Below are 26,159 nucleotides of genomic sequence, written 5' to 3'. Positions count from 1 at the left end.
TTGTTATTATTATTATTCAATCGAATTGATGATTATTTAAAAAAAGAAAAGATAAGACCAAAGTGAAAGAGCGTCAGCAAATCGAAAATTCAATGGAACGATTATTATAAAAAAAAAAAAAAGAAAAGAAAATAAGCTGAAAGAAAAAAAACCTATTGTTTGTAATATGTAAAACTATTGTTACAATTAAGAAACAAATTGAAAAAAAGAAAATGGCAAAGCTATTACTATAAAATAATATAGAACTTCCATTACCTGTTAATTTACATATTTAAATTGTCTCTCTTTCGAACATTTTATTATTCAAAATACTTCCATTACATTTCGAGCAAACGAAACCATATTATTAGAAAAGGAAAGAGAAAGAGAAAGCAAAATAGAAAGAGAAAGGAAAAAGCAATAAAATCATTATTATAAAAAAAAAAAGAACATATGGAACTTTCATTGTCCGTACATTTGCATATTTAAATTATCTCTCTTTCGAACATTTAATTATTTAAAATACGTTTTCATTATTATTCAAAAATATACTTTCTTAAAAAGAAATATATATATATATATATATATATATATATATATATATAATGTCGATAAAATTAAAATATTAATTTCATGCTAATAAATATTAAATGATTATAAAAAAGAAGAAAGGAAGAGAAAACAAAATAAAAAAAATTATTTCATCTAAAGACACACGTCTCATTTTTCATCATTTACGTTTACTATTTTTCATTAATTCATATGTTAGTGAGTTTACTTTATCTGCCTACATAGAAAATCGATGTCGAAATTGAACACGTAAGTAACTAAGTACTTACGTCGGAGGAAACAAATCGCCATGACACTGCAGTAACTGCAGACGCATTACTAAATCATTCAGCGTAAATATCCGTAACGTTGCTCGTTGTAAATTCGGCACGGTACCGTCTTCTGTTGTTTTGCTTGACCAAAACTATTGTTCGTAAAAAATAAGACAATAAATAAAAAAAGAAAAAAAAGGAAAAAAAGAAATAAAAAGAAAGACAGAAAAAAATGAAAAGGAAAATAAAAGAAAAAAGTAAAAATGGGAAATGAAAGAAAATACAAAAAAATGACAACAAAATTAAGAACAAATTAAAAGAAAAATGAAAATTTGAAATAAAGAGAAAAGACAGAGAGAGAGAGAGAGAGAGAGAGAGAGAGAGAGAGAGAGAGAGAGAGAGAGAGAGAGAGAGAGAGAGAGAAAGAGAGAACTATCGATCGAAATCTAGAATTCCCCATATAAATCATTAAAAATTGCGTTAAAGTTACTCGTAAGAAAAGTGTCGATGTTTTTATTGGATGGGGAAATTCATAGATTGGCAACGCGCATCGGTCTTATTATTTATATCCATCGAGACAAGATAAAGCACTTGCTCGTGAAACGGAGCTTATTGATTCGCCTTCGTCCTACGCTTATCGTCTACGACGTAAAAGAAAACGCGTTACGCATTCAATCTTCCCTCTTTCCCCCTTTCCCCATACTGCACTTCCTCGCATACACGCACGAACACACAAACACACACACCAACCCACCCACCCACCCACCTCTTACCCCTGTCTTTTTTCTTTTTTTTTTTTTTTAGTTCTTTCTTCTTTTTTTATCTCCTTTAATCCTCTTCTGTCTTTTTTCCTCTTCTTTTTTTTACAAGATAATATCTTGTCTGGGATTTGCATTGTAACAGTAATTTTGTTTGACAATGTTAAATCGCAATTAGACGTGGTTTTAATTAAAAAAAAATAAGTATATATATATATATATATATATATATATATATATTATGAAAAAAAAAAAAAAAAAAAAAAAATGAATTCATCCTGTTTTATATTGTTTGTAATCTTAAAACTTTCTATTCTCTTCTGTTTTTTTTTTTCGTTTTTCTTTTTGTTTTGGCTTAGATTACTTTTATATAATATATAATAAAATTAAAAATGATAATGATGCTTTAACGGAATAATTTTTTTATTGCAAATATTTCTTTCGTTTCTTTTTTATTTCTTTGTTTTTTCTTTTTTTTTTTTTTTTATCTCATCTCATCAACGTAAGTGACACGTTGTCGATTGAAGTAAAAAACCATTTTCACAATCTATCTCTTACCTCCATTTTTTCTTTTTTTGCTTCTTTAATACGTTTTTCCATTTATAATAATATTGCGTCTAGGATATAAATTGCGACAGTAAAGTTATGCAATTAAATTAGTAGTAGTTTTAATTAATTAATTAAAAAAAAAAAAAGGAAAAAGAAATCTTAAAAAATTGGTCTCATTTTTTATTTTATACCATTTGTAGTACTAAATTATATTTTTTTTGTTTCTTTTATTTGTTTTTTATCTGATTTTTTCTTTTTTTTTACACAGATTGCTTCTCTAATCGCAAAAATCACAATAACATATTATAAAGTAAAAATCAAAATAATTCTTATTTTAATTAATTACTTTATTAATTTGTTTTAATAATTTCTTAATTTATTACGAATTTTTCTTTTTTCTTTTATTTCTATCTCTTATTGTATGTTTCTTGTATCATGCTGTTAATCGAAAAATCGAAAAATGAACGAATGAATGACATTGAAAGAATTATTTTGACGTTTTTCTTTTTTTACTCTTTTCTTTTCTCTCTTTTTTTTATATAACATCAATAATAACACCATCTCGCTACATGATATCAAAATGATCGCAATGATAGGGAACTAATATATGTTATTAGCACACTTTTTTCTTTTCCTGCTGATTCAACTATGAACTAATCTTAGTTTTCATCAATCACGTACAATTTTTTTTTTGTGCTTTTTTCTTTTCACAATGAAATCAAATCGACTTGATATATTAGCATGCCTATCTTTAAAATGAAACTTGAAGATTAAGACAAATTACGGACGCCGTAATAAGTTAGCCGCTATATTGTTAAGGTTTTGGGTTAAGGTTACGGGCGAAATGCAAGGAATAAAAAAAGGCATGTAATTTAAAAATTCCTACGGTGTGAAAGAAGTCAAAAATAAGAATTAAAAAAACAGCTAAAAACATCTAAACGAGTTACATCTACAAATATAAATTAAAAAAAGAAATCGATCTTTTTTTCTTCTTTAAATATTTTCATTCGATAGTTTTATACATTAAGAATATTCTCAGAAAATTCAAAAAATTTGTCGAGTTCTCGGCATAATATTTACTTTAAACTTTAAACATTGTTTTCTTAAAACGATCGTCTTTCAAATCGGTGCCAATGATATTTTAAAATCTACGAAAACGATTTAAATGAAATTTGGCACGATCATTTTCTCGTATCATTATCGTAGTCTTCTTTGTCGTCCGAAAAAAATTTTATTTTTGAGGAACATAATTATTCTTTTCTTTTTTATCTTTTTTTTTTTAAATTGTTAAAAACCAACGGAAATCGTTTAATTGTAAATTTAATCGATCAATATTTCTTTTATTCAATGAAAACATTAAAAATCAGCGTCGTGAAGAATTGACTTTTTTGTTTTGTTTAATTTTTTCGTTTTTGATAATACGACTCCGCTTAATTCCAATAGGACGATTTCTTAAAACTTTTTCGTCGATAAATATTTTTCGACGTATATTGTCGCTATAAATACATTTAATCATTTTTTATTAATAAAATAAATCATATGCTTAAAAAGAAAAAAAAGAAGACACATCATAAAAATTATCCTTCTCTCTTTTTGGTAAAACCGTCAAAGTGTATATTAATATATGACTATTTAACCTTTAACCTTACAATCCTTTTATTTAACCTTTTTATTTAACTCTTAATGACTGTTATCTTTCGTTTGATTGAAACTCTTATTTTCTGTAAAAAAGAAAAAAAAAGAAGAAAAAAAGAGAAAAAAGAAAAAAATCTAACAAGAACGATAAATGAAGAAAATGAATGTTATTTCTAGAAATAATATTTCGATAATATTTATTTTTAAAAAATCGTTTGAAAAAAAGACAATTACAAAATACAAATCACCGTAACGGATAAGTACCAACGCATTGTTAATTCATTTTTCCTTTTTTTTTTTTGTTTTTTCTTTTTTTCTTTTTTCTTTAGAGAAAAAAGAGAGAAAGAAATTTCATTTTTATAAAATCATCTGGTTCTACGTAATTACGACATAGTAATTTATATTACTTTCTCCAGTTTTCTTTTCCAACTAACGAAAGAAACGATTATTCTCTTCGCGGTGCAGCTTTAATTACAAGATACATAACTTGACTGAGAATCGATCGATCGGCCATAATAAAAAGTTCTTAACAGTACACCGTAGGATTTCCTCTTTCGAATTGTAAATTGTGCGATCTTAGTGTTACGAAAGTAATTAATTAATTATTTAATTAATTAATTAATTAGCGATCGTAATTTGCAATCTAAAATGTATTTCACTTTATCCCTTGAATTTTCTAACGAAGTAAACGAATTGTGCAGGTATTCGCGTTTTAACGACGATCAATTAAAATTCAATTATCTACGAGGACACGAATCGAATCGATATTTTATCTTATAAATCGAATTTTTATCTCGTTCGTCGAATTATTGAAACTTTTCTTTTTATATATGTACAAATGTACATCTCGTATATACCTATGGTATATGCATTAACATTGTACATGTGTATTGTATATAGGTATTATTAAAAACGTAATGACGATCCAATCAAAAAATATATATGAATTAATTTGGTAAAATAAAATTGACCTTGATATCTTCTATACGTTGATCGAAAGAGAGAGAAAAAAAAAAGAAGAAAGAATCAAAAAAAAAGAATTTATTTCGTGTTACGTGCACGTCGAAACCATTCAACTTTTATTTCCCAACGTATCTCTTTATTCTTTCCTTTTTTACTTTTTTTTTTTTGTTTCACAGATATTCGATAGGGATTGATTTAAATCGAAAATTCTGTATGTATGTATGTACGTACATATAGATATATAAAATAAAAATAAAAATATAAATAAATAAATAAATAACATATATATGTATATGTATATATATATATATATATATATATATATATATATATATTTTTCATATAATTTATTTATTTTTTTTTATTGATTATTATAATATAACAAGTAAAATTTGTATCAATACGTATATATGTATCGACATATACACTGATATGTACATACAACTATGTATATGTATGAAAATTTTATTCATTTCTATCATCGATATTTTATTATTTTATTATTCTCGCTATACTACAAACGATTGGTATACGTTGAAATGAAAAATTAAAAAAAGAAAAAAAAGAAAAAAGAAGGAAAAGTTTAAATCGAAAAAAAATCCATGGAATATCTTGTTAATTCGAATCGAAATTGATTTGATTCGAGTGAAATTGAAACGCGGTGAATTCGACCCTCCAATAAAATCGTACTCTCGGTTCTGATAAGGAATATAATTATCAAAAAAAAAAAAAAAAATAAAAAATAAAAAATAAAATGAAATAAAAATGAAATAAAAATAAAATAAAAAAGAAAAAAAGAAAAAGGATAACAACAATTCATTTATAAGAACGAAGTCGTATATCGAATGATACGAAACTGATGAAATATCAATGTCGTCATAAATAATGAATTTATTTAGTTAGAAATAATCTTTCATATATAAGAGTAAACCGAGCACCTGTTTTGCTTGGATGCACAAAGAACTTCTTAGTTGCTTTAATCGAGGGAAACATCTTCACGGTAGTCATTTCCTCTCTTTATAAATATGTACATAAATGCATACAACATACATACATACATACATACATACAAACATACATAATTACATACGTACATATATACGTACATGCATATAGTATCTATGTATTGTATATATATATATATATATATATATATATATATATATATATATATATTTATGTATTACGCGTATGTGCGTTTATGCGATTTCGAAAGTCTCGTGCTGCACGAACAGGTTACTCATAGTAATGGCAAATTGCCAATCGTTTAACTATTTTTATCTACGTAACACACATCTCTTAAAGATTTTCGAGTTCTCATTCGTCCTTCCAAGCATAAAAATGTAAACTTATTCCGTTTCAATTAGCTTGACTAACACTTTTTAATGTTTTCCTCTTTTAACATTCTCTCCTTATTTATCTATTGTTCGAATCGGTAAGAACGAAATCTGTAATTTACTTTATTTTCTTTTTTTTTCCCTTACCGACGGCGATAACTGTTTTATACGGAATGTAAACATTTTTATAAAACGATAGAAAAATAAATTTCTATGACTTCATTTTATTGAACAATAAATATAATCGCGCAATTTTTAAATTGTTTATTTTTAGTATTTTATATCTGTAGTATTTTATATGTATAAATAAAAATAAAGTTATAGAGAAAATTTTGTTTAGTGGAACATTTTCTAATATTTTATATCTAAATGAACAATACTAGTAAAATTCTGACTACATCACTTGTATTGATCAATTTATACATTATATTTTCTAAAGGAACAATTAATTTCTTTTATTATTATTATTATTATTATTATTATTATTATTATTATTATTATTATTATTTTTTGTTTTCTAATTGTCACATAAAATACATGCAATTATACTTCATTGAATTGGTCATTGCAATATTGTTAACATTTCAATAGAATTATCACACAATCACTAGAGAAAATGCAACGTTATAGATGATATATATGTATATATACATGCATGTATATAATATGTATGCATATATGAATGAATGAACGAATGTATGAATGAATGAATGAATGTATAAAGTTAATAAATAACTAACAGTATAGAATATTCTTTATTGAAAATATGGAGTATTTTATATCTAAATAAAATTAAATAAAATCAACGCTATAGAAAGAAATTTGTTCAGTGAAATATTTTTTAATATTTCAGACGTAAATAAATAATACTAGTATTTTTTTTTTTTTTTTTTTTTTTTTTTTTTTTTTTTTTATTGAAAATTCCTATATCACTTATATTGATCAACCCCATATAATGAATTATTTAAAGGGACAGTTAAAGTTTTTTTCTTTTTTTATATACCTTTATTTTCATGTGTTATAATTATTACATACAATGCGTACAATTAATTATCGCATATGAATTGGAAAATTTAATATGTTACAATTAATACGCGTGCACGTTTAAAGAGTCAAGGATTGTATTCAAATAGATCTAAAGACTGTTAACTTTTATAATATTGTATTTCGAATAAGCTTGTATGTAACAATCAGTGTAAAACAATTTTTTTATTAGAAAACTTTATGGGATTATTATTCTTAATTAGAATGGGCATTTCGAATCTATCGTAACTTTGTTCTCAACTACGATTAAAATCTTTAATAGATTCTTCATACGCCATTATATTCTATTTCTAACATATTATAAACATTCTGTTTAGAACAAAAGAATTAGTAAGATATGATAGATTAAAAGATTTTCAATGTTCGACTTGATGGGGGTGGGGAAGAGGGAGGGCGTGAAAGAAAAAATGACGAATTATCTTTCGACAATCGTAAATTCTCCCTGACACATTCAATGTGGCAAACAAAAGCGCGATGGTGAAAATGGAGTTGAACGAGTGGGAGTGGGAGTTGTTGTGATGATGGTTAAGGTAGAGTGAATGTTAGAGAATGCATTCACGATAAACGCTTTTCACTTCCTACCGGAAGATAATTAATCTGCCGAAAGAAACGTTTCGTTGCGTTCAACCGTTAAAAGAGAAGAATAAAGAAAAAAAAAGAAAAGAAAAGAAAAGAATCGAAATCAAGGAAAAAAAATAAAAACACTGAAAAATGACATATTTGTTCGCAATATTTATCCGACGAAAGTATGTAATAAATAAAACGGTGATAAGAAAAAATATTACATAGTATTATTTTATTTGTTTATTTATTTATTTATTTATTTGTTTGTTTTATTTATTCGCAATAATTTTACTCGTAAAATATAGAAAATAATTATATTGGATACATATAACCAAACTTATAATAATATAATATTATTACGAAATAATTTAGATACTTTTTTCTACGTTATTTCCAAAAAAAAAAAAGGAGAGGAAAAGAAATAAAAAAAGAACTAGAAAAGTTACGAAGTTATTGTTTACGAAAAAAAAAGAAAGAAAAAAATAACAGAAATACGGATAATTTATTTGATAATTTTTTTTTAAAAGATGCTTTTTTTTCTCTTCTCGCCTTCCTCATACCCGCGCCACCTGCAAAATTTTATTTTGCATCTCGATTGTTCTTTGCACAATAACGATTTTAAAAACGCCGCACGCTTTTTGAAGCCTACGCCTTTGTGTTTTTTGAAATGTTTATTGTTATTTTTGAATTTTTGTTTTTTGTTCTTTTTCTTTTTCTTTTATTTTTTTTTTTTTATTTCTAATGCTTTCTCGCTTCAGAGAACGATAGTCCATATTTGTGTAATGTCTTTTACATAATTTGTGAAAAAATTGTTCTTCCCATTGTTATTATTATTGATATTATAATTATTATTAATAAAAGAAACTGTAAATATATATACTTTGTTATTATTATAAATTATTATTATTATTTAATAAAAAAAAGAAAAAAAAAAAAGGGATCAATTCTCCGAATAAAATATTGTTTTTCATAATTATTTTTGTTCTTTTTCTCATTTTTATATCTTATTTATATTTTTTTATTAGATTTCATTATATTTTTATATTCGTTTTCTTTTTTCTTTTCTTTTCTTTTCGTTAACTTATTTTTATTTCAACTTTCTTTTTCTTATTTTTACTTTCGTTTATTTCCTTTTCTGTCTTTTCTCAATTTTTGCTCAATCATTTTTAATCTTATCATTTTTTAAGCTCCACTGCATGTAGACTGCATGTATTCTTATTGGCCTTGTTTTGGATTGTTTGTTACACATCAGGTCCAGGCGAATGTCCCAAGATGTCACACATTCGAGATCTACGGAGAGTCTTATAGGGACTTACACCAGGTACGTATGTAACATCGTAACAAGAGCTTTCATCGATCCACAGTGTTTCGCATTAATAGATATTCGTGACCGAAAAAAAAAGCATTACAATTCGTTCGTTTATTTATTTATTTATTTATTTATTTTCATAATTAATTACATATTGCGTATTTCGCAAATGTCAAAACATGAAAGAAGTTACGTTTATTTGTTGCATCCAAAAAAAAAAAGAAAAAGAAAAAAAAAAGAATGGAAGAAAAATATTAAAATAAAATTATCAAAACGACAAAAACATGGAAATTCGGACAAATAAATTTAACATTAACAAATAATTCGATGTATCTAAAATTAGTATTAAAAAAAAAGAAAAATAATCATGAATATTTTTTAATACTTTTTTGTTTTAATTGACACTTCTACGTTTATACAAATTTTATATTAAAAAAAAAAATAATAAAAAATAAAAGAAATAAAAAAATAATTAAAAGAATTCATATTGAAACTATATTCTATAAAATTATATTGAAAAAAATGCATCAATTATTGCATTAAATTATACGCTTCAATTTAAACAACAGATTAATATATTTAATAAAAATTATAGATAAATAATATTACGAATTATTTACTTTTCGTTACTAATATTTCTACGATCTAAAGATCTTTTCAAATTTTATACTTGGAATTTTGGATTTTTGTCCATTGAACGAAACATCGTGCTATCGTTCGAAAACAAATTGATTTCTTTCTTTTTCTTTTACCTTTCTTTTTTCTCATCAATATAAAATTTTGAAAAACTTTTTTTTTAATTCCACGCTAGTCATTTTGGTGTTTTTAATTTTTTTCGCTAATTATCATTTATTTATTCGAAAATAATAAAAAAGAAACATATAAAAAATTTTTTCTTTAAATTAATAAATTACGCATTTCTAATCCTAATTGAAAATAAATTATACGATTGATTATCGATCTCTTTAATTTTAAAATGGAAATTTTCTGTTAAAAATTAAAGAAAACAGAAGAAATCCTTTCTAGAGTCTCTTTTATTTTTTAAATTATTATTTTTTCCTTTACTTGTTATTATCTATGACAACGGCATTTATACATTACACACAGACAGAGTCACACAAATATACGTATTTGCACATATACATAGCATATAAAAAATAGTGCATGTCAAGCTGCATCTTATATGTTAGATTTACAGCTAGATATTCATTGTCCTTTATATATCTAATGATTCCTGCGTAGAAGATAAAAGCAATAAAAAAAAAAGAATACCAAAAAAAAAACGAACGTTTTTGATCAGTCATTTAAATATTTCTTCCAACGTTCGAAGCTTCTTTCAACGACGATATGGGGCAATATATTTGTGTTAATATCTCTTCTAAATTCTATAATAATTAAAATGATTATTCTTATCTAATATATTTGTCGTTGGAATCTTTACAGGAGTAAAAGCCGTAGCGTGGATCACGGATTCACAGCGCCATTTGATTTGGATACTTTGAGGAACAAGGTCGAAGGAAGATTCGAATCCGTCGACAAGCTATCAAAAGGTGAGACTTTGATTTTAATTTCTATCGATTGACGTATCGATCGATCAATCTTAAATCAAATTAATCTTCAAAATAAAATTAAATGTATTTATGAATAATTTTTTTTATTCGTTTATTAATTCAATTCATGAGTCATATTATTATTACATTAATTTTGATACTGTTTAATATGACTTGATCAATAATTAAATATCGATATTTTCAACGAAAATTTTGTCTATTAAATTAATAATTAATTTATTTACTTATCTATGAATTAATAAATAATTGATATAATATCGATAATTATTTATCTATTCAAATTTTAAATATTTCTCTTTAACATTGTAGTTTAGAAAAAAAAATCTATTATAATAATTAGAATATATTTTATTCAAATTCTTTCAAATTATTTTTAATCAAAAAAATAATTATCCTTATTAATCTTTCTTCATTATTATTATTATTATTTCTTATTATTAAACTAAAACAACGTCTAAAGAAATAAGCCCATTTTATTTTATTTATTAATATCATCATTACTAATATGAGACATGATTTATAAAAAACGAAATCAATTAACTCGTTAATTATTAACTTCAGATCAATATTTATTCAATAAGTTTTTAGAAGATAATCCATTAAAATATCTAATTAACGAACAAACAAAAAATACTGAGTGTTTTGTGAAAAAAGAACTAAATATTCGATTAAACCGAAAGAATGTTTTATTTCGTATTTTAATTTAAATATTTTTGAGCATAAAATTGTGTAACTTGTTTTAATATATTAAGAAGATGTACACATAAAAAAATATACACATATACATATATTTATATATATATATATTAGATCTTTATATCTAAAACTATATTTATATTTAGAATCTATATATTGGATTTTTTATAGTTAAATGGTTTTAAAAATCGAAAATTAAGTCGAAAATGTCGAAATATATGATAATCGATATGTTTTAAATAGTATTCAAATTACTTCACATTAAAAAGTTTCTATGAAAAGACGGAAGCATCAACGTTGAATTAGAAGGTAACGAATAAAAAATGAATTAGAGGTTGCCCTTGTAACGAGATATCAAGACTAAAACGAAGGTCTCGAGATCACGGCTATTTAACGGCTATACAACCTTACAAATCCAACGAATTACATTGACTTACTTTCTTAAAGTAGCACGGACGCCATGCTCCTTTCTATCGGGATATCGCGATTATTCCATTTGATTAAACGATTTGTGTGTGCGTGTTTATATTTATACACATACAACATATATATATATATATATATATATATATATATATATATATATATATATAATGTGTATAGATCGTTATATCCACTCCCGTATATTCATACGATTTTTATTTTCATATAATTATATTATTTATACCACGTAAAAACGCTTAGGAAATCATAAGTATGTAAGTGCAACACGTATCTATCTATCTAGATATATTAATATATATATATATATATATATATATATATATATGTGTGTGTGTGTGTGTGTGTTCTTGCATAGACGAGAATCGTGCAATTGACCCAATAAAACGAAAGATTTACGAAATCGGCCAAGTTTCTTTGAGCCTTGCCAACTTCATTCTTCATTGTTCATGGTTTTATCCGACATTATCTTGAAACATTGTTGAACGTTCGTTGATATTATACTGAACAAAAAAGAAAAAGAAAAATGGGAAAAATAAACGCGAATTTTATTCGCTTTTATGTGCAAGACAATGTTCTTTTACACGAAATCTCATACACAAAAGACAATTGATATAAATCATTCGTTATAATTCATTCATTTTATATCGATCGTGATTGATATAAAAAAAAAAAAAAAAAAAAAAAGAAATAAAAATATTCGATCATTGTTGTATAGGAAACATTGTTAAACTCGTTTGAAAAAGTATCGTTGATAATATAAAAAGAAGCATTCAATCAAAATTTTATTCGATTTCGTTTTCATAAAAGAAAATTTTCAAAATCTTTTAGAAATCTGAATATCATTCGAATTAAATTTTTATTTATTTTACATTTATATGCGATAATGATTCGACGTTTAAACATTTTAATAAAATAAAATAATGATCATCAATAATCCTCTCTAATATTAGATAAGATTAGAAGATACGTTATATATTCGATAGAAATGTTACATATGACGCTAATGTCGACATATTTTAATGAGTAATTAATTGTCGAAAATTATTACCATAATAACAATATATCACAGTAACGTAATGTTAGATATATTTTGTAATACCTAACGTTTTTCATCAATCGCAAAGAACGATCGCTGAGGTATGGTCGAATCTTGATTTATTTCTTACGATTTGATTTATATCGAATTTGTTAAATTTTAGACCATTAAATTTTACATGGAAAAATTTTATTAATTTAATCATCTCTGAGTTAACGACAAAGTTTGAATGAAAAAGATGAATAATTAAACGAAAGAAAATATTTTGCTATTATATTATTTTTTGCGTAATCTATGTATATATATATATATATATATATATATATATATATATATATGTGTGTGTGTGTGTGTGTGTGTGTGTGTGTATACAAATAATATAATATTTATTTTACTCTTTTTATATATGTATCATGTATACAAATTATCTACAAGTATAGATAATAGATAATATATATTTTATATATATATATATATATATATATATATATATATATATATATATAATGTAAATTTTACTATTTTTATATATAGGTAATTTTTTTATATATACATAATTTCTGTATAATAATAGGGAAATAATTAATATTATCTATAACATATAATAATTTATATATATATATATTATAATAATAATATTATTATATATAATAATAATCTGAATATAATAATTGTTTATATAAAAATAGTAATTATATTTATTAAAATATTACATATATATAGATTATATAAAATAATAAAATATATATACATAATAATAATTAATAATCCACGTATAAAAATAATATATAATGAAAGAGTAAATGTATTATTTATTTTTCACTTTTACTAAAAAACACGTAATATTTTTCACACATATTTACTTATCAGCATTGTCTTTATCCAAAAAATCATTACAAATACTGTTTCGTCAGATTTCTATAAAGAATAAAATAAAATAAAATAAAATAAAATAAACAAATTAAATTTCATAATAATAAAATACAATAATAAAATAGTTAGGTTAAATTCGTACGATCGAGGTGAAGAATACATAATTGACATTTAATAAATAATTGTTATAAATTTCGTTCATTCAATGCGCATGCGCATGTGTCATACAAATTATTACTGAAACGAAAAACGCTTAATTAGGACGTATTGTTCAATTTATCGTAAGTCGTAACGATCACGCGACGAACTTGAATGAAAATGTAAGTACTTATACATTATTCACACGACGATAACAAATTTTCGATGTTTGAATTCGATCGTTTTTAATCGTGTTTTATCGAATTTATTAAACCCATTAAAAATGTATACATCAATTTCAACGTAAAACTTTACATTCGAATAATTACGATCGAATAATTGCAATCGAATTAATTGAAAACAAAATTATCACCTAAGGTCTTTAAGGTCGTATTTAAGATTATGTTCGTTTTCTTTTTATTTATTTAATTTTTTATTGTCATTTTATTTATTAATTTATTTTTTTTTTTTATTTTGTTATTCGTATATTTAATTTTGTTTCTCAAACGCCAATCAGACGTATTACGTAGGCGTGGTACACCTATAATTGACTAATCGGCACAAAGTGGCTTTTATATTTCTAAATAGGTCTACATTTATTAGATTACATCATCATGGAGAATGTGACCAATAAAAAAGAAAAGAAAAAAAAGAAATATAAAAGAAAGAGAAAAGAATTTTTACTTTATACGACTTTATATGTTTTCCCTGAAGTATATATATATATATATATATATATATATATATATATATATATACATAGGGTGTCCATTTATAAATATCCGTCAGCAAATATCACGTTACCGATTGGTTATATGAGAGTTTATTAAAACAAAATGTGCACCTCTCCAAATCGGCATCTCTACAATGTGCATGTAAACATTTTATTTTCCTTTTAATTTTTTTTTATTTTTTTTATCTTTTTTATTATTATTTTTTTTATAGTTTTTTTTTTATCTATAATTTGTTTTTTACATACTTATGTAACAGTAATTAAACGCTGATATCAAATTAATATCTAGTAAAAAATTGTTTACTATGTACAATTTGCAAGATAACTGGCATTTTAACGAATGATCAACAAATTCATATTTCACTGGAATACCTACTCCGTGTTATATAGAAATACATTATTTACAAATCAAGTATACAAGTGAACGTCTTCGTCAAGGTCAATGATCATATACGACATAATTGATTTCAAAATATTATGTAGTCCGACGATTGTTTCTCAAAATTACCTATAAAATACTATTTACTTTTTGCACTTAAGATATCGATTATCTGATAAATGACACATACTATCAATTTTTTTTTTAGTATATATGATTTTGATACTTGGAATTATTTTATATTATTAAAGTTATATTATATTAATTTATATATCTGTAAACTATATAAGTAATATATTTGAATGATTCATATATATATATGATATTGATTGAAAATAATCATTACTATATAAATATGAAGAAAAATAATGTAAAGAAAAAATATATGTTAACTTTTATAATTCGAAAAGATCACAAGTAATAAAAAAATTAACTAATCTTTCTTGTACATAGGAACGTATATCTTGTATATATGCGTATATATATATATATATATATATATATATATATATATATATATATAATATATATATATATATATATGCATACATACGTATATACATACATATATAACTTTTATTTTTGAAAATAAAAATATTTAGATGATCTCATTTACAATTATATTTCGTTGGAACGTTAATGATACTTTCTTACGTTAGCACTTTATATTATCAATACTTCGTACATACGTATATAAATACACGTCTGTACTTTAAATTTAAAAATGTTCCTATTAATCTTTTTTTTCAAATCGTTCCTTTGATAAACTACATCGATATAAACGAGAACATAAATCTTAACTTTGATAAAAAATTTCGACTTTGATATGGAAGCTCTGTCTAATTAATATTCTTACTTTATTTGAAACATTTACAGAAGAAAAAAAAATGAAAACTAAAATAAAAAGACAAAAAAACGTGTTAAAGTTTTCATGACAATTCTAACCAAAATTTATTTATATATATGTTTGTGTGTGTTGTGTGTATATTCCGTCGATTTTAAAACGAAATTAATATTTATTCGATCGTTCTTATGAAATAATGTATATTCTTATCATAGATATTATATGAATGAAAGAATACTTAAATCATTTGATAAAAATAAAAAAAAAAATTGATGACGCTTGTAGTTAAACAAACGCATATATATATATATATACACACACACACACATGCACACATACATATATATTTCCGTTTCAAATGCATTCTTATGAATAATTTCAATTCTGATCCGATTCTTATTACATATAATCGTATTACATATAATCATCAACAGTAGTACATACAGATACACAGATACAAAGAAATACGATATGTTCGCACGACGACTTAATAAACCTTACCATCTCAAATTCGTCATACTAAGCAATGCAAATGTTTATCTGTAAGACGTTAAGAAGAAGAAAAAGAAGAAGAAAAATAAAAAATAAATTACTACTATTACTACTACTACTATTACTAATGATGATGATGATGATAATAATAATAATAATAATAATAATAATAATAATAATAATAATAATAATAATAATAAAAATAATAATAATAATAATAATACACTAAATTCACTCATCGCACCTTCTATGACGTGGTAACATTAAATATGGCCGCTTCAAGAGTAACGAACGTCAGTCATTGGCGAACGCTCGAGATAGTCGCATGAGTGTATTGTCATTATAGTTACGTCGTCGTCGTCGTGTCGTGTTGTGTCGTTATCGTCGTCGTCGTTGTTACATACGTTGACTTTCGATTCGCGAACATTTTCATTCTTGTTTCGTTATTAACAATCGCGATTATGTGACTTCAAAAATCAAAGAGTGAGAATGCGGTACGAGTCTTAAATGTTTCTTCGAAAAGAGAAAGAGAGAGAGAGAGTGTGTGTGTGAGAGAGAATGATAGAGAGAGAGAGAGAAAGAGAGAGAGAGAGAAAAGAATAAAGAAATAAATAATAAGGAAGAAATATGAGGAAGCAAAGCATAATACATTATCTTTCTTATATCTAATCTAACACAAATCTTACGATAAATACAAAGAAACAAGTTTTATCGGCTTTATATACGATTTCGTGAAAGAGCCAATAGACGATAAGTTTCTCTTTTCAACGAATCAAACTGTCCTTCGACTAGTCGTCACGTGAGAAGTAGGCTTTAACGCATCTCACTTCTCACATCTCTCTCTCTCTCTCTCTCTCTCCCTTTCTCCCTCTCTCTCTCTCTCTCTCTCTCTCTCTCTCTCTCTCTCTCTCTCTCTCCCTTTCTCCCCCTCTCTCTCTCTCTCTCTCTCTCTCTCTCTCTCTCTCTCTCTCTACGTCAAGTTACGAGAATAGTTTATCTTTTTTCATTATTAAACGCGTTTAGATAGAAAGAAAACAAAAAAAGAAAAGAAAAGAATAATAATAATTAAAGAATATGCGCGGGCAAAAGAGAATATCTCTTATGTTCTTACTCGTTTATTTTTCTTTTTTCTTTTATTATCTTTTTTTTCTTTTTTTCTTTTTTTACTTTTCGTGGAAGGGAACATAAGTAGAAAGTGGTTCGTCGTTTTTACTATGATCGAGCCAGCCAGGTACAATTCAGTCTTTTTCGATCTCTTTTTGTGTAGTTTTCCTCCCACCCTTTTGCTATCCTCTCTCCATTATTCCGTGTTATTAAAAAACGTATCGAGATGTATAAACTATACAATTATTTTTCTCTTATGAGAAAAAAAATAATTTTATCTATAAACTATACAATTATTTTTCTCTTACGAACGAGTATCGTATAATGATATCGCATTTGACAACGATTGAGAATGTCGAGTATAATTTTATCCTAATTGATCCTTTTTCTTTTCTCTTTTCTTCTTCTTTTTTTTTCCTTTTTTTTTTTGTTCACGTTTAGCGTTTATAAATTCTATTTCTTTTCTTTCTTGTTTCAACCCTTTCTTTCTTTTTTCTTTTTCTTATTTCTTCTTTCTCTTCGTTGTCGTCTTACAAGAGCGCTTATTTTTCTTTTACGCGACGATCATTGAATTCGTTTGAATTATTTCACGTTTACCAAATTTTCATTAATATCCATTATAAAAATAATCTTTATAATTTTTTTTCTTTTTTTCTTTCTCTTTTTTTTTCTCAAAATCATCAATCTCCCTGTCAATTTATCATAACCAAATATCCTTCTATCGGCTACGAATTTGTCTAAGTTCGTTTATTTTTTAAACACGAATCTTTAATCCATTGAATATAACATATATATACACGTATATATGTTATATTCAATGCATTGTGTATATATATATATTTATATATGTATATATACACACACACACACAGACACACACTTACTATATTTTTATTTCGACGTTGACAGTTAGCCGCGAGATTTTTTCCTTCTTTTGTTTGATTTCTTTTTTATCTGTTAGACTTGTCGCGTCGATATTAACCTATATGGTATGTATGCATATATATATATATATATATATATTTATGTATATATGTGTGTGTATGTGGTGTGTATACACATCAGTCGTTTTTATCGCAAATAAATTCTTATATATTCTCTGGCGAAACATTACCTGACTAGTAAAAAAAAAAAAAAATTTAATTAGCGGCATTCAAAAAAATTCATTTTCATTGATAGATTCCGAGGTTAGTTCAAATGGATAAATTAAAAAAAAAAAGGTTAGGTTGATGTAAGTGTTATAAATTTCAATGAATTTGTTCAATATTATTTCAAGTGTTCTTTGTACTTTTTTCTTTTTTTTTTTTGTGCGTGATTATTAGTGTGTGATTCGTTAACGAAACAAAATTAAGTTCTTGAAAATAATAATAATTAGAAAGAAGAAGAAAAATAAGAATAAAAGAAATGTTTTAATCTATGTAACGTCGTTTCGTATCGTGTTGCATTTTTTTGATAAGGAAGAATTGCAAAAGTACAAAAATGTTAAATTCTGATGAATCTAAGGATTACTTGCCGAATAATGTTCGTATTTATGAAAAACAAATTGGAGATTATGTCGTCTACTACGTTGTTGAAGGAGATCCAGAGCTTCATTTGCGAACACTTCAGTACTCTCCTTCTATTGCAGGTATGCTGAGGATGCTAAAAAAAAAAAAAAAAGAAAAGATATCTCGTTCTTCTCTAAATCATTACATATCGCTTAGATATTAACGTTTTTTTTTTATATTTTCATTTTTCGTTCTTTTTTCTTTTTTCTTTTTTCTTTTTCAAGTTCTTCTTTTAAGTTCTCATAGTAATACGCGCGTTTGTTAGATTTAATCGTTTTGTTTTGTATCATTTGTCGATCCGTTTATAAATCTTGTTACGAAATTGAAAGAGAAAATTAAAGAAAAATAAAAAAAAAAGTAAAACAAAAAGCAATAGTGGCCGCATACAAATCCATTCATTTTGAATTTGAAAAGAGAAAAAGAAAAAAGCAAACAGAAAAGGTAAATTAGCAATAATGAAATGATTTATGAATATATTTCTCTGATCATTTACGATACGTATTTTATATCGATATACTCAACAGTCTGTAAATAATTTTATATATACATATGTAAGCAAAATTACAGCTATTTCGTTAAATACGTATTATTTCTATGAACCCCTGTAGTCGCACAATTTCTTGGATTGTTTTATACGAGTATATATATATATATATATATATCGTTTAACACGTGACAAAAAATACATCAAATGAAAGAGAACAACGAAGGCGATCGAATTGATGATCGTTAAAAGCAACCGTCAATTGTTTATCAAGATCAGTAATAATACTCGGAAAATCACGTGTTGTTGATTTTAAACGTTCGTTCGTTTATTATATCTACAATAATTTTCCTTTTAAAATGAACGATGATTTTTAATAATTCTATACGAAAGAAAGAATTTGTTTTTTCTTGATATATATATATATTTTTTTTCTTTTTGTCATTTTATACGAAAAAATTAAAAGTTTATTGTAAAATAAAATATTGAATTCAGGTAATTTATTTCAAACATGTGCGAAAATATAACACAATGATAATGATGATGATGATGATAATGATAATAATAATATTAATAATAATAATAATAATAATAATAATAATAATAATAATAATAATAATAATAATAATAATAATAATAATAACAATAATAATTTATTTTTTTATGTATATTTCAGATTCCGATAATGAGAGCAAAGATGGTTCTACGTCGCAGGAAAAAAAGCATGGTCGCATTTCTCAACCTAACAACACTATCGCCTATACGGTGAGTTTTTATTTTGTATTTATTTTATTTTGTTGTATTTTACTTGTTTCTTCTTTTTTTCTTTTATATATATAAATACACAATCGAATAATTTATAAAATACAAAATCATAAGACACATTTCCTCGTTATTGAATCAATCGTACGATCCACATCGTCGATTGTCCGATTAGAAGCCAAGGAGAATTATCCTAACCTTTGCTCTGCAGTCGTGAACTTTTCTTATAGTTTTATTCACGCTCCTGTATATTCTTCATCGTACGATTCTCGTTAAACGTATAATTGAAATATGTATGTATATATATATATATATATATATATATATATATATATATATATATATATATATATAATTTATTTTTTTAACGTTTTAAAATCATAAGAGATTTAAAAATTAACACAAAAATTATTAATCAATTATTGAAAATTATTAATGTTAAATTAAGAAAATTTAATTTTTACATTTAAAAATATATATATATATTTTTTTTTTTTTGTTTTTAAGGAAGTAAATAAATATCATTAAAAGGATGATAATATATTTGGATGGATAACTTTCATCATGTCACATAAATATCAACTTCTCTCTAAAAAGAAACGATACTCTGATCTAATAATAATAGCTAATCATAACTAAATATAAACTAGTGCCAAATAACAAAACAAGTACCATACAAAATAAGTGCCATAACTAGAAAATAAATAGTTGCTCTAAGTAATATTATAACAGTTGTCGCATGGAGCATTTAAAGATTACATTCCAAGAGATGTATTATTAGAATCTTTGATTTCTTTGGAATCAAAGTCCTTGCACCCACGGTTGAAGTGGCATAATTTAATGCCGATGCATTGTCGAATCTATCATCACCATTCTAAAAGATCTCACCATTTATGTTAGCAAATTCTCAAGAGGTAAAGGAAAACATAATCGATGAATTCTTAACTCATCTTTCTTATACTCTGAAATATCCAGATGCTGTGAATTATCTAGAACAGGCTGATTTATAAATCCCTTAATTAGATTGTGTTAAAACTAAAAGTTTATGGTTCGCAATAGACAAAATCTTCTCAATGAGAAAATATGAAATGAATGATGTGACAAAAACATTGCTAGATATCTTCACCCTTATTCAGTGATGGTCAATTCTTATCTTAGGGCTCTGAAATGGTGTGTCTTTTTTTAGATCAGTGAGGAAAAGTTATGAAAAGCTAAAGATCAATTTTACGGCTCTCAGTAATTAGATGATTAATGAACAAAGTAAGCTTATATCATGATGAGTCTATAAAATTGGCAAAAGAAATCACTCTTGTCTACTATTCAGAGTGTCTTGGATGAGATTGTAGTTAAATCCAAAATTAGATTTGTTAGCAATGAGACAATCTAAATTACCGGTACTTTGCCAAGTTCAAGATCTTATCCACAAAGTTTTTTAGTTGAGAAAATTAGGTTAGAGGAAAATGAAGAATATATACAGCCTTATTTACTAAAGATTGCGGATGAAGTAATAATCTTTATTTCATCCTCCTGCTATCATTCTTGAATTTGAAAATAATATGACATTTGGATCAACTACAATTCGGATCAAGATATATTCCTAACAAAACAGTGGATGCTCAAGTGTGATAATGGATAATTCTTATATATATATATATATATATATATATATATATATATATATATATATATATATATATATATTCACACAAACATACACGCACACATACATTATACATTATAATTAATACAAAACATATAATTTAATTATTATCATGAACGTTAGAAATCATGAATACGCATATAAATCGACTGAAAACGGAAAAGTTTGTTAACATTTATAGGTTATAGGTTATGTTACTATAGGTTATATTTATAGGTTATATTAGTAACTTAATTTTAATATTAGTACTCAAATTAAAAATCTAATACTTTTTATAGTAGATAAACGTGTATATACGTGTATATATTATATATGTAGATATTTACCATACTTAAAGATTCTTATTTGAATTTTTTTCCTTTGGAGAGTTACGCAGGAAAGCTACCTGTCATTTTGATACACATTTTATGTTATACGAGTTATTTCGATAGGTCGAAAAACTACTGGACTGTTATGTGCGTGTTTCTCTCTCTCTCTCTCTCTCTCCCTCCCCTATCTCTCTCTCTCTCTCCCCCCTATCTCTCTCTCTCTCTCTCTCTCTCTCCCCCTTATATCTCTCTCTCTCTCTCTCTCTCTCTCTCTGGTATATGTGTGTGTGTGTGTGTGTGTGTATATGCATATGTACACATACGTGTATAACAAAAGAGTAATTTCGTGAAGTCATTGAGAAAGACAGTTCATCATTGTTTTGCTTCTGCATATTACCAATCGAGTGGAATTCAAAATTCAGAGAATATAACCTAAATTCTCGGAGATCAAGATTCCTCAAATGGAAGCAATATTTGATGGTTGGAAACCTGTAATACGTCGATTACCTTATTTGTAATATTATAGAACAAAGAAAAATGGAATAGAATTTCGATAGAATTTTCGAACACTTACTTTATAATTATAATAATAATAATTATTATTATTATTATTTTTTTTTTACATGTATATAATAGAACGAAGTTTCTAAAGTAAAAGTTATTAGTACATAATAGATTGTAATACTCAATTGTGGAAATCATTGAAAATAAAATTAAAAAAACAAGTAATTATTAATTCAAACGATTTATTTTAGAATAAATTTTAAATGTTGATTAATAATATTGATTCAAATATCTTATATGTCTGGAAAAGAAAATTATCACGTGTATCGTATCATCTTTTGAAGATGAAAATGATTTTCTTTTTTTATTTTCTTGTTTTTTTTTCTAGCTATTGAAAATAGCAGAAAAAAATAAAAATTATTATTAATCTCAAACGATCGGTTTTAGACTGATTTTTAAAGTTTATATATTTTATCTAGAAGATCAAACAATTTCTATTCGAAATATTTCGATGTTCTCAAAAAAAAAAAAAAAAAAGAATATTTAAATGATATGTGTTCGGACATTTTATTCTGAATATCTCTATTATCTTCGAAAGGAAGAAAAATATACGGAGATCATGTAAATACTATCATTTTTCTTCAGTTTTATATTTGTTTTTTATCGATTATTAAAAATTTTATATATTCGACAGAAGGATATTTTCGTTTTGAAATTCTCTGCAGCTTTTTCTGCATAAGAAAATAAACAAAATATTTCGAGAAGTTACCAATGTGTTTCGAAACGTGAAAAATGTAATCTTAAAATATATTCCGGAACGAAAAGTATGAAAGAGAAAAGATTTTATATATTAGCATTATACATGCTAAGATTTTATATATTACCATTATGATTATACTTTATTATATTAATAGTACAATTATATTGAATTGTACTATACTAATAATATAATTATAATATATTATGCTAGTAATATAATAATACTATTATATAAATATGAATATAACAAAATAAATAAGAAAAATATAAAAATTATAATATTATATTTACTAATATAATTATACTTGTGTGTGTGTTACATTTAGTATACTATAATTAAATTAGTATAAATACCATTATAATATTCACATTATATAATTTGCTTATAAGACATAACAAGAAATTAGGTCATATAAGATTAACCTAATTATATTTATTACTTCGACAGATTGATTTTATATCTTTTCATATAAAAAAAAAAAAAGAAAAAAGAAAAAGATACCAATTTTTTTTAAGTATCGTTAAATTATCAAGCGAAAATATACTTAAATATTCGGATAGATATTAAAAAAAAAAAAAAAAAAGAAAAGAAAAATAAATTATTAAATCTTATTTTATATTAGATTATATAAAACGTATTTTATTATTTACATAACGAATTCGTATACAATACGAAAATCGAATTCATGATTCTCATAAGAAAGGACTCTCGTAAGGAAATTTTACTTTATGTTTTTCATCAGAATGAAAATCTAACTACAGAAAAAGATACATGTTATCGGGTATGTATTATGCAACACAAAGGAAATATTTTCTTCGTTTTCATCTCGATCCAGATTTTTCTCTGATATATACTTCATAAAGAACCTACTTACATAGTAACATGCAACGTAGTACATTTTCCCGACAAACAAAAGAATCAAGAGTTCTTTTTGGATTCGTTCATATAAATAATGTTTTATAATACATTTCTTACTCTTTCTTATTTCTTGAATAATACCGTTCTGTAATATCCAACATCTAAGTTGAATTATAAATTATATATAAATTATATATTATAATGTATATAAGTATATATACATACATATTTATATATTAATATATATATGTATATATATATATATATATAAATATATACATATAATGTGACATTATTTAAATCATAATAATAATCAAACAATTGTTCCAATATGGTGTACAAAAATATTGATATTTAATTATAATATCATGCAAAATTATCATGTATTACGTAATTATGTTAAGAAATACAACTAATAAAAACAAATGTTGAAAATAATTTAACAAATTCGAATCGTTCGACATGTGTTAATTGAAAAAATGATGATACTATTTATTCGTAATATTTTTTTCCTTTTTTTTTTCGTTTTTTCTTCTACTTCTTTTTCTTCTTTTTTTATCGAATTCGAACAATCGGTTCGGCCAATCAATTCAGAATTTTGAAGTTAATTAGTGTGTTAAGCGAGGCTGAGATTTAACGCAACTAACATCATCGTCTGGTCTTATTGTACCATATAACAGTATCGTAATCGCCATTACTCGTGTATAATCCTCGTGTTACTCTATAATCACGATCAGGATGCTCCCTGAACAATTAAGAGCAGCTTATCCAGTCTGTTTCGGTCCCTTTCACCTCGTTGATCGATTAATGTCTCTAATCTGGTGATTCCTCTTATCTCCCGCGAGCCGTGAAGCTAGAATGCTTAGTCAATATCAACTATATTTATATAATTGATTTGATCAATTTGATCAAATATTAATCAAAATTTTTAGTAAAAAACAAATATATATAATATATATTAAGTATAAATGTATGATTTGTGTTAAATATAAAATATTGCAAAATTTTTACATTATTAATCAATACAATATTATGAACATTGAGTCAACAAATATTCATATATTTATATATATTTATATACAACATTATATGTATTATACAATATATATTGTATGTGACTATATATTTAAAAATGATATATACAATTGTTTTTTGTTTAAGGAACTACATACGAAAGATCTAATAATACTTGCTAGTTTTGTTATTACGTACTCGTTATTATTATTATTTTTATTATTATTATTATTATTATTATTATTATTATTATTATTATTATTACTATTATTATTAATTATTATTTACATTTAAATTTCGAAAATATTCGTGTTAGATAATCAAATGAAATTAATTATTTTTTCTTCGAATAAATACGAATTAACTTGATTATAATAAAACAGGTATATAGAAGTAAAACCCTTATAGCTTTATTAACAATATCTAATATATCTTAAATGAGACACAGAGAAACGTTGGAAAACGAAATAATGGAGCACAAAATGATGCTTTACCAGTTCTCTCATTTATACGTATGTATATTTATATATCAACATCCATAAATTCATTAGTTGAGATATCCTTCGTCCATTTTCAAGGGAAATTTAATATTTCATTAGACACTAGTTCACTACACTTACATCTCCTCCGAACAAACACCAATTATATGGAAACCAAACTCTTTTACTCAAAATTTAAAAAAGTGAAAAAGAAGAGAGAAGAGAACAGAAGACAAGAAAAAAAGAGTCCACGTGAACAATTATGAAGGAAAAAAGGAAAAAGAAAACGCAAATTCTTTTATTTAGTGATATATTTTCGCTCATGGCAAAATTTTAATCGAGATTTATATTTGCTCAATGTAAATATGTAATATATATATATATATATATATATATATATATATATATATATATATATATATCTCCATCATATATGCACTTGTAACATACATAACGTGTATGCATACGCGTATATATATTGATTGATTACAAAGTTAACGGCCAATTGAATATC

General features: G+C 24.5%; 1 protein-coding gene across 17 annotated transcripts in view; it reads left to right on the top strand.

Annotated features, from left to right (window-relative positions):
- LOC124424138 (TLD domain-containing protein 2) overlaps nt 1–26,159 on the top strand; it is a 226,875-nt gene that overhangs the window by 149,320 nt on the left and 51,396 nt on the right. For 12 of the 17 annotated variants that reach the window (XM_046962753.1, XM_046962751.1, XM_046962750.1 and 9 more), the window contains 3 exons: nt 8,903–8,971; nt 10,403–10,509; nt 19,977–20,065. In XM_046962753.1, the coding sequence (XP_046818709.1) occupies nt 8,903–8,971; nt 10,403–10,509; nt 19,977–20,065 (265 nt within the window). Of the gene's footprint in view, nt 1–8,902; nt 8,972–10,402; nt 10,510–16,463; nt 16,660–18,726; nt 18,897–19,976; nt 20,066–26,159 lie in introns of those variants that run through there. The other 5 variants (XM_046962757.1, XM_046962752.1, XM_046962744.1 and 2 more) reach the window with 3 other exon arrangements.

This window comes from Vespa crabro, chromosome 5 (genome assembly GCF_910589235.1).
Source record: "Vespa crabro chromosome 5, iyVesCrab1.2, whole genome shotgun sequence".
Lineage (NCBI taxonomy): Eukaryota > Metazoa > Arthropoda > Insecta > Hymenoptera > Vespidae > Vespa > Vespa crabro.
Note: the sequence above shows the minus strand (reverse complement) of the source record. Positions and strands in the feature narration are given on the sequence as shown.